Below are 10,986 nucleotides of genomic sequence, written 5' to 3'. Positions count from 1 at the left end.
AGATTTACAAAATATATTAAATAAATTTATAACTTTTTGTTCAACCACACCCAATTTAGGTGTTTGAAACAAAGCCACGAGAAAATAATAAAAAAATATAATTTCTTTTGACATATATAATAGTTCAAAAAATTATAAGAGTTCTAAAGTGGTTTGGGCCTGAGCTAGAGTTTATAAATATATATACATATATATTTTCAAATAAAAACATTCTTAGAAAAGGTGAATTACTTTGGGTCTAAGGCAAAACAAGCCCATTTTAGTAGAAAAACTTGTAAATGAGGCAAGAATTTTTAATTATTTTTTCAAATAAACAGTTTAAATTTCAAACTATATTAATTAATATTTAAAAACCCACAATTATTTTTTTATGTTTATTATGAATGCAAGAATATAATCAATCATATACAACTAATTAAGCTGAAGTTAAGATGATTAACTTGTTTTAAAAACAAATGTTACAACATTTTCATTCTCAAAACTCAAACTAGAAGAACTCGCATACAAATAAATAGAATTTCATTTCAAGCGAGATTTTTCTCACTAAACCCCGATCATTCATCTTGGGCAGAAGTTAACACATGACGACGCTCTCTTCTTTGCTCTTCAAAATATTTCATTTGTCGCATTAACCAAAACCTTTCAATTATCTCCGCAGTTCGTCCTGGAATTCGGCCAGCTATCAAATCCCACCTAAACATTATAATATGCAAAACATTAAGACCAAATTAAACTTTATCAATTTTTACACATGATTTTTCTAAACTTTATTACAATTACCTGTCTCCTACTAGCCTATACATTCTGTTGATAAGATCCTCTTCTTCATCACTCATTTGTATGAATTCCCATTCCATGCTGCTTACCTCTGCATCCAAATCAAAAAATTATAAATAATTTAATAAATTAAATATTCATTGTAATCCAATTAAAATAATATAAAAAATGTAATTCAAGATTCTTCCAAATAATTATTGGGCTTAATCTATTAGGCCCAATAAATATCAAACCCTGATCAAATTAAAGAAACACCCCTATTCAATTCAATGGGGTCTCAAAAGAGCAGTATTAACAATGAATTAAGAATTTACTTCAAATTGTAAAAAATTATATATAAATTAAATATAAATTAGTATTTTTTTAAAACATTACACTAAAAAAATATACTACAAAATCAATTATACCAAGTAATATATATTTTTAATTTATAACAAATTTATTTATTTCTATAAAATCATACACTCGTAAAACCTTAAAATCAAAAATTTTAAATTGTAAAAATTTACTTAAACCAGAGTCGTTAATCTTTTTAAAATCGTACAATTTTAAGAGGGTACAATCCTATTAGGACGAGGACTAACTGCTTAGCAAGTCCATAGGTTAGTACAGACCAACTACATACAACTCATCAATATACACATAAGCAAATAGGTCAACCGAAAAGGCCCGAGACAAGTTTTTTTCATATAATTTTATTATATATTCACTGATTAATTAAGACAATATAATATTGTCTTACATAGTAAAAGCTAATTGCATTATTTTTATACAAATTAACATAACAAAAATACAAATATACATCTTATATCTCAGTACATTTTATATACACCCTTGTAATAAAACTTGTACCTAAATTGAAAAACACTCTAACTAACAACTTGTACACAATTTGTAATATTTAAGATTATCCAAAACACATACACATTTATTTGGCATGTAATGTTTGGAGTTTATGATCAAAAGTAACAACACACTATAGAAAGTACAAAAACACATATAAAATGATATAATTATATTTTCCCCAGAAAACAAGCTAGAAAAGCCAAAACACATAATATCGATCTATGAGCTTATAATAAACAAAGAAAGAAAGAACCTTCTGATGAACAAGTAGGCTTCCTAGTCTTAATCTTAGTCTTAGTCTTGGCTTGCTTTCTGGGTCTTCTATCCATGGCTTCTAATTTCTCTTTCTTGAAGAACCAAACAGAGAAAGAGAGAGAGAGAGAAAGAAAGAGTACAAAATAAGCAAAGGGCAAGAAAAGGGGATCTTAATTTGCAAAGGTTTATAGAGAGAAAGAAGGATAAAAAGAGAATGGAAGGTGGTAACCACCAAAACGTGTCTATAAGTCAAGTTCATTGACTTGCAGTTGACTAATTGCTTAATATGACATACTGTCATGCTGAACCTGCCATTTTGGGGGTTAACAGAAGACACACTAACCCAAATTAGAAAACTACCAATAAGAAAAAGAACACAAATTTGAAAAATGAAACTCATTCCTTGTTAATTGGAATTTACCATTTATATTAACTTCATTGGGCATTTTTCAGTTGGGTAATTAATTCAATATATACTACATCCATTCATAAATCCCATCATTAAAATTATCAATTCAAATATATTTTTTAACATTTATTTTCTTTTACTGAACTATATATTTAAAAATAAAATAATGATAAAGAGCGAGAATTTGGTCATAGTGTTAGAAATGATATATCAACACGTGATTGAACTTGAAAATACATTTTCTCTCCTATTAGATTTAATTTCAATTACTCCAGACACTATCCGACACTATTAATGACACAAAACTCTCGCTCATGTATCACTCTTAAAAATAACCCATAATTGAACAAATCAATAGACCTGGTTTGTTTTTTAGGTTTTTTAAAGAATTTTTATATAAACCTCAACCACCACTCTTTTTATCTATCAAAATATCAAAATTATTATTTATTTAATTATTTAAAATTAATTTATTATCCATGTAAAAAAAGAAAAAAATAAGGATATTTTTGTCAATAAATACCTAAAAACTAGTTGTTCTTTTTTTTAATATCAAACAATATTTTTTTATTTGGAAAAAACCCTGATAAAACCCAAAAATCAAAATAGCTCTAAATCTCTCTTGAAATTATTCAACATCATTATTTAGAGGTGTAATGAGTCTTGTCACTAAAAAATCATAAATTGAAGTTGAGAGTAATGACAATAAGCATAGAGCTAACTTACTAAATTAGATTAAATTTTTTTTTTAAAAACTTTGATTATAATTGAATTAAAATTGGGGTCTAATTTTAATTTTGTTTTATAGCTTAAATTAAAGAACTTTTGAATTGAAACTATAAATCTAATAGATTTAAAATATATAATTTATAATTCCACCCTATCTAAATTTAGCTTATTTTTTAGATGGTAAAACACTTCTCATTATAGCCTTTAGATCCTATTTCTCAAGTTTTAATTCAAAACAGCTTATTCATACACTTTAACTGAAAAAAGTTCAATAACACAAGTTAGTTGAATATATTTTATTATAAAAATAATAATAAATAGTTTCAAATATATAAGTAAATTCTATATTCAAACAAATCTAAAAACAAATTTCTATTAGTAACAAATATTTATTTAAGATAATTGAGTACAATTTAAACATGTATTTATTTTTGAGTTAGGTATAAATAGAATTTAAATGTGTTTAAAAAAATATTACTTTCCACAGCAAGAATCAAAGAATTTAAGTGGTTCCCACTGCTATTTTGTCTCTAGGATGGGGCAAAATGGACAGAAATGGACCTCATAGAATTCACTCTAAATTGGACCACTCTATCTATTAGTATTAATTTTAAAATCTAAACATTATCATTAAATTTAACTTCAGGTAATTGAGAACCACACCCCATTATAAAATAAACTAATGGGTTGTTGTCATAGTGACATAAATATTTAAAAGTAAGAACTCAATTCAAAATTTGTCTTAAACCTATTAAGCTAATTTGATTTCTAATAGGATGGATATTAACCCTAAATTTTTAAATTTGAACCAGTCATGCGACAAATTAACTGTGTTTTCCGGGATATATATTTAATCCGTTAATTTAATTTCTATTATTTAAATAGAATATCTCAACTAAACAAATAATGCAAAAATACATTATTGCTTATTATGCTTTTTATGGGGGAAAGGTTAATATCCTGACAAGATTTGGACCATTTTGCAAGAAGGATGACTTGTAGGTTTCATGGAGTTATTGTTGTCCACTAACCTTATCAAAACTTTATGAATGGGGGAGTTTTTGGTGATACTACCTTATCCGGTTTTGGGTTATTTGAAAAATCAAATATAATTTCTCAAACTCTTTAAGCATAATATAATTGTTACTATGAGAAATATTATTCAACCATATACTTACACTACACTACACTAAGTTATATATCATCTCTTTTAGCTTAGCGGCAACAATAGATGAATATCTCAGCGTCCTTGAGGTCCTTGGTTTGAACCTGTTAGACGACGGTTAAATGATTAAGTATCTTTGCGGACTATATACTTAACTCTCTTGTGACCACATTTTTTTTATCATCTCTTTTATCTTAACGGCAATAAGAGGTCAAACTCGTCTAGTTAAATGTGTTTACGACCTATATAATCCTTTGCGGTCACATTTGTTTTTTTTACACGAGTCATATTAAGGGGAAAATGTAGAAAGAATCATTTAAATTAGAGAGAAAAATATACTTAACTCCCGTCACATTTTTTTTATCATCTCTTCTAACCTAACGGCAACAAGAGGTCAAACTCGTCTGGTTAAATGTGTTTGCGGGATTATACCTATATAATCCTTTGTGGTCACATTTATTTTTTTTACACAAGTCATATTAAGGGAAAAATGTAGAAAGAATTTAAGAGAGAAAATTAATTATTAAATATTATAATATATATTTTATTTTAAAAAAACTATATGTATTTATTTATTGTTTTAAATATATAGGCCAAAAAAGATAAGATCACCTGCATTTGTACTGTTCATCAACCCAAGAACATTAATTAATTTATAAAAATGGATCGAAGTTGAAAGAAGTTATAATTTGAATATTTAACATATAATTTAATTCAAACTTTTAATTTGGTCAATTTAAGTGAATTTTTATATAATTTATTTATATATTTAATCTTTTTTATCTTATATTTTTTTTTTAAAATAGAACACAAAAGTAGAAAAAATAAAAAATATTAATTAGTTACAAACTACGAAATTATATTTATATTTAATTTGTTTTTTTTATAAATTATTGAATTATAATTAATTTTATAATAATTTTTTAATGGGTATGTTAAAAAAATATTGAAGTTTAATTTGTAAAATTGATAAATATATAGATATTTATTGAAAATATTAAAAACTTATTGTACAAAAGAATATTCTTTTAAATTTGAAAATAAGGTTTTGGGTTGAAAATAAATTACTAATGTGACACTTATCATTATCACTGTATTTTGAGTTTGAGAATGAGTTTTGGATTGAAGATGGTATAAGTGTAATATTGACTATAAAATTATTAATTTCTTACTTAATTTTATTTTATTATATATATAAATATGCTAAGTCAAAAAATATTAAATGAATAAAATTATATATTAAATGGTAAAAAAAATAGTTAAACAGTTAAAAATATATGTTTAACAAGTAAAAAATTTAAACTAAAAAACAATCCTTATAAAACTTCGGGTCTGGGTCGGGTCCCAATACCCGTAATGGACCCGTAATTTTGTCAGAAATGAGTGGTTGAATGATTTGAATGATAAAGAGAGAGGGTATTTCGATATTTAGTCAATTATTGGATTGGATTGTTGATTATTTGAGATTAAACTCAAATAACCCAAAACCGAACAAGGGTAAGTATGTTAGGGTCAGCTTTAGTGCATCTTAATAGCTAGAATGGTAGTTATTAGACTACCCCATCTGGTCAGATTTAACATAGCAGCTTATACCAGATAAACTAATCAACACACAATTGATCAACTTGCTCTAAAAATTCAGTTTACTTACCTGATATTTTACCTGTACATGCATAGTAGGAGCTATATGTTTTAAGTGGGAATCTCATCCCAACCCAAAACCGAACAAGGGTAAGTATGTTAGGGTCAGCTTTAGTGCATCTTAATAGCTAGAATGGTAGTTATTAGACTACCCCATCTGGTCAGATTTAACATAGCAGCTTATACCAGATAAACTAATCAACACACAATTGATCAACTTGCTCTAAAAATTCAGTTTACTTACCTGATATTTTACCTGTACATGCATAGTAGGAGCTATATGTTTTAAGTGGGAATCTCATCCCAAACTGCTCCAATCATTCCCTGAGACCAAACATTGTGGCATAAACTCGGTTTCGATGAGAATAAACAAAAACATAAAATTCGGGTAATTCGACTAAAATTAGTCAGCTAGGGGCAGACAAGCCGATCAAAGAACAGTTTGGGAGGCATTTCTTATGTTATAGCAAGTTGCAGGGTAAATTCCAGAGTCTGTATATCTCATTCATGTCTAAGTATCAAATATTAAAGCAACATTTCAAAGTACACAAAGTTGTTGGTTTTTTTACTTCTCAATCTAAAGACGAAAGGACAATTATTTTGAAAATTCACTAGTATTCGGTTACAATGCAACAGCGTAATAGTAGGAACCTAAAGTGGTAGTTACACATCAACATTTTACACATAATGCATACGGTCTATTGAAAAGGCAAACACATGAATAACACTACATTAGCTCCAAAGGCCACAAACATTGGAAAAAGCAGCATATAAAGAAATTGATACTCTAAAAAGCATGAATATAACAAACCTTTAGTGGGTATCCAAGAAAACTACAGTTAAAGCACTAATGCATGCCACATTAGCCATCATGCAACTGACCCTACAAAATAAAAGACAATCAAGAAAGCTATTAACATGCATCACATGTTCATAATATAGAATATTTGAATTATCTTTCTATGCAAATGAAATACTGTCCATGCATCAAAAATACTTTTTAAAAAAGGACATCCACATCTCTGAGCATACTAAATGAAGGCATAAATCATGTTAAGATATAAAGAAATCAAGGACAATGACCAAATTGTACCAAGTACCACCATTCCAAAATGATTTTGTACAATGAAAATGTTTACACTAATTATGTATTATGGCACCTGATTGTAACCTTGAGCAGATCCTTCTGAGTTGTCATGAAATTGTAATATATACATTTCACCCAGTTACCTTGAGCCCGTGAACTTCCCAACCAGACCCAGTAAAAGGTCAAATACAAGTTTTCAATTTGTATTTTGACCTTTGAGTTTAAACGGGGCGAGGGTCATGACTGTGGGTTGTCATGCTAATTCTCTTTTAATTCTCCAAAAAAAAAGGTCAAAGTACTTTCCAAGTTTCAACTGTTCTTTTTACAATCTCCAAATGAAATTCAATCAAATTATCTGGCTTGGTGAACCTAGCTTGTTTCAATCATCAACAGTTAAGTGCAGAGAACTATAAATGATATATTAGAGCGGGACGCTTTCTTCGAAGGGAGTACTGTTTTAGAATTAACAACAATGGGATACATGTTCAAGTGATTAGTTGTAACCTGTAAGAATTTAGAGAACTGATCCTTCTTCTATTCAGATTTAGAGAACTGCTAATCCATCTCTGAAATCACAAAGGTTTTCGATTACAAGTACCAGCATCTACTAGTAATAAGGACCTTGATTTTACATAAACTCTTCCCTAAGAATTTCAAATAAGAATATGTTTGCACGTCTAAATTCAACAGCATGATAGATCAAGTGATTGAATAAACAGGTACAATCTGTGTTTTTACAAGAAAACAATCAGCTCATTTCACATTCATGTATCAGTATGTAAACATTATAGATGATTAATAATCGTGCGAATCAGGCAGATTGTCATGGCATGGAAGAAACCGATATTAGCACAAATGGAATCCACTTAACTCTTAGTTGGAGGAAACGAATTAGTCATTAGTGAGTGACGAAAATGACCTAATCATCCATTCAGAGGAGTATGGCGCACCGGCAACGTGAGAAAACACATCAAATGGTCACAATTCCTTCTCCGTTCTTGTGCTGACGCTTCGAATGAAGATTCGAAAGCCATCAAATATGCTCAATCGATTCGCTTCCAAATGAAATTCAGTCTCTGGAACCCTAATCTTCTCGGAGTCTATGAATTTCGCGCCAATATTCACTATGTCAACTTTGAAATGTATTATTTTATAATCAAACTAATTTTTTCTCTTGGTTATGGTATAAAGGATTCATATTTTTTATTTTTCAATTAATAAAATATTTGACATTAAATAATTTTATCAATTATAAGTAGTCCATACATTGATAACAATATTATTATTAACTCATTGAAAAATTGGTAAAGTATGCAAATGAGTTATTTTGTTCTTTTTAAGAATATATGAGCTGAATAATTGATTGAATAATATGTTTCTATTTTACTTTTATTTCTACATGTAACGTTTGTTGTTGTATTTAAATTATTCTTATTATTTTTAATATATAAAATTCCAATATAACAAATTAAAATCTTGCCCCAAATAATAATAGTAATAATTTTCGGGTGCAAGCAGTTTGTTTTGATCAATCATTTCAACAATTGGTGTCGGTTTTTTAAATATTCGTCCGTCGTCGACTGACGGTTAAATATCGGTTATGTTTGGTCGGTTATAAGATTAGTTCGGTCTTTAATCGTTGAAAAATTAATCAAATATATATATATATATATAGTATGATAAATTCAAGAATGATAATATAACAAAATATAAAAAAAAAAATTGAGAAACATTTTTTAAATAAATTACTCAATAAAACAACTATTTTACATTAAATATACAAAATAATAAATATATATTTGATTTGAATTATTATTAATAAAAAAAACATAATTCTCATACTTTACCACTAGGATAAAAAAAGTCATATAATAAAAAAATATCCAAATAGGTATATATACGGTTCGATCAATTAAACCATTAGTTTTAATTATCTAAACCGTCAATCGAACAAATCAGGGTCGATGCAAGAAATAATGAACCAATCAGAATTCGGTTAGGTCGATTTCCTTCGATTCTGTTTGCTTTTATGGGTCTTACTTACCCCCTTAATTTCATTTACAAAATACAATTTTCTACTTTCTTTCTACAAAGAAACAAGCTAGGTCTAGTTTGGTTTTGGTGTGGATCTAATTCTTTAAAAGAAGAAGATTTTAAAGTTGATTTCCCACTCAAAAATTGTCAAAACTTTGATGAGAAGTGATTTTGTAGAAAGTGGCTTAGTAGGCAACCATTTTCATTATGTTTTTATGGTGGTTGCATAAAAAATTGTTAAAACAAACCACAAAATCACGTACAAAACCAAAATAGGAGACAATAAAACAAATCAAAGGAAAATGATAAAAAAAAAAACATATATACAAAGGAAAATGTCAATATCCAAGATAAATGAAAATGGAGACCCACTAATTTGTCAATTTTTATTCCCATCCCTAACCAAAGTAGCATTATAGATAGCCAAACTCCCTTTTGGGGTTATATAAGGAATGTGTTATAATCCAATCCCTTATACCAAAACCAAGTTAACTAAGACCAATGAAAAACCATGCATAAGAATCTTCATCTCCCAATGCATTGGAAGTTGAACTCTCCGCCTCCCTTAAGACAGGGAAACGACACTATCTTGATCCCAAGTTCATATTATTTTAGCGAGTCTCAAATCAATCTGTTGTCCACTCTCCCTCAAAGGCTTCCGACTTTTCTATCTATGTATGGGAAGACCGTGGCCTTTAGGGAAAGTGGGCAATGGTTGGTTTGATCATTCCATTTGCTTTGATGCTCGATGTGAAGATCCATCTCGATCGATATTTTCTTTCTAACCCTAGGACCAAGTTGCCACTTACATGAGTAGGCTTGGCTCATGGCTGTTGAATGGTTAGAAAGGACATAAATTGATGTTCAAAGAAGAGTAGGAGTTGTGGGGACAACCTAAATATGGCTCTAGAAGAAGCAAAGGTCAGTGAAATTTCAATTAAATTTATAAGTGTTTGGAGCTTGCGTGTGATTTTGTTTTTTTCTTGCTAGTTCTATATAGTGAGTGCAACATGCTCATGCAACACATAACCATATTATTGAAATAGTTGGGTTAATTTAATATTTGTGGTCCTAACTAATAACATTATATATAAAAAATAAATAGTCCAAATGAATAGGAAAATATATATCTTTAGGGCATGATTACCCAAATTCTTCAAATAATATAGGTTTTTAAAATCAATATATATAAATCCAAAACACTCAAAATGAAACAAACCCTTAGTTTTTTAAAGGATATGATTGCATAAATTAAAACTAGTTTTTAGTTTGGTGGTGATATGAGAACCAGTGGATGAATTTTATGCTTGATGAGCTGATTTCTTTTCGTATTAGTCGGTTTGTGAGCATTTCTTATTTTCTTTTCTCATGTCATTCTTTAGTCATGTGATTAAACGACTTTTATATCATATAATATATATAAATATATATATTTAAAATAAAATATATAAAATATCAAAATTACTTTGGATGGTAAAAGGAATAGAGTAAAGGATCAATTGAGGCCGTCTTAAACAATAGTGACAAGTTGTACCTTATTCATAGATATATATATATAGTTATGTTCTTATAATATTGGTTGAGGTTTGTATTATGATGCACATGTACTATGTTGGAACTTGGTTGCATAGCTAGAAGGTAACTATTAATATCTTTTGTTCTCATATTTTTGTTCAAACATGTTTTGGCTTTGTGTTCAAATTACATATTTTTATCATAATGTATGTATTTTTTTTTCAAAATAAAATTTACTCATAAAGGATAAGAGATAAGATGGAAGCACTCTCTTGAAGATGGATATCAAATCATACAAAATAAATGAAAGAGTCAAATGTAATGTGACACTAACAAAAAGAGAATCTTGTTTCACTTAGAAACATTGTATAGCTTTATAGTTTTGTAATGTTTTTCTTGGTGCCTATAATAATAATATAAAAAGCAAAGTGAAGGCTTCAAGGCTGGTTATGATGGGATGATCAATTCATTTATGTACAAGTGGAAAGACATGAATGTAAAAGTTGATGGGATGAGTTTCTTTGATCA

General features: G+C 28.3%; 1 protein-coding gene across 1 annotated transcript; it reads right to left on the bottom strand.

Moving 5' to 3' along the window:
- Positions 1–415: 415 nt before the first annotated feature.
- On the bottom strand, positions 416–2,045 carry LOC124941166 (MYB-like transcription factor ETC3). Its single transcript, XM_047481444.1, has 3 exons — positions 1,877–2,045; positions 781–868; positions 416–693 (listed from the first exon to the last, which is right to left on the bottom strand). The coding sequence occupies exons 1-3, from the start codon at positions 1,950–1,952 to the stop codon at positions 555–557; spliced, it is 303 nt and encodes a 100-aa protein (XP_047337400.1). The 5' UTR covers positions 1,953–2,045; the 3' UTR covers positions 416–554.
- Between the last annotated feature and the right edge of the window lie 8,941 nt (positions 2,046–10,986).

This window comes from Impatiens glandulifera, chromosome 6 (assembly GCF_907164915.1).
Source record: "Impatiens glandulifera chromosome 6, dImpGla2.1, whole genome shotgun sequence".
Lineage (NCBI taxonomy): Eukaryota > Viridiplantae > Streptophyta > Magnoliopsida > Ericales > Balsaminaceae > Impatiens > Impatiens glandulifera.
This window is presented reverse-complemented; position numbering and strand designations above follow the sequence as displayed.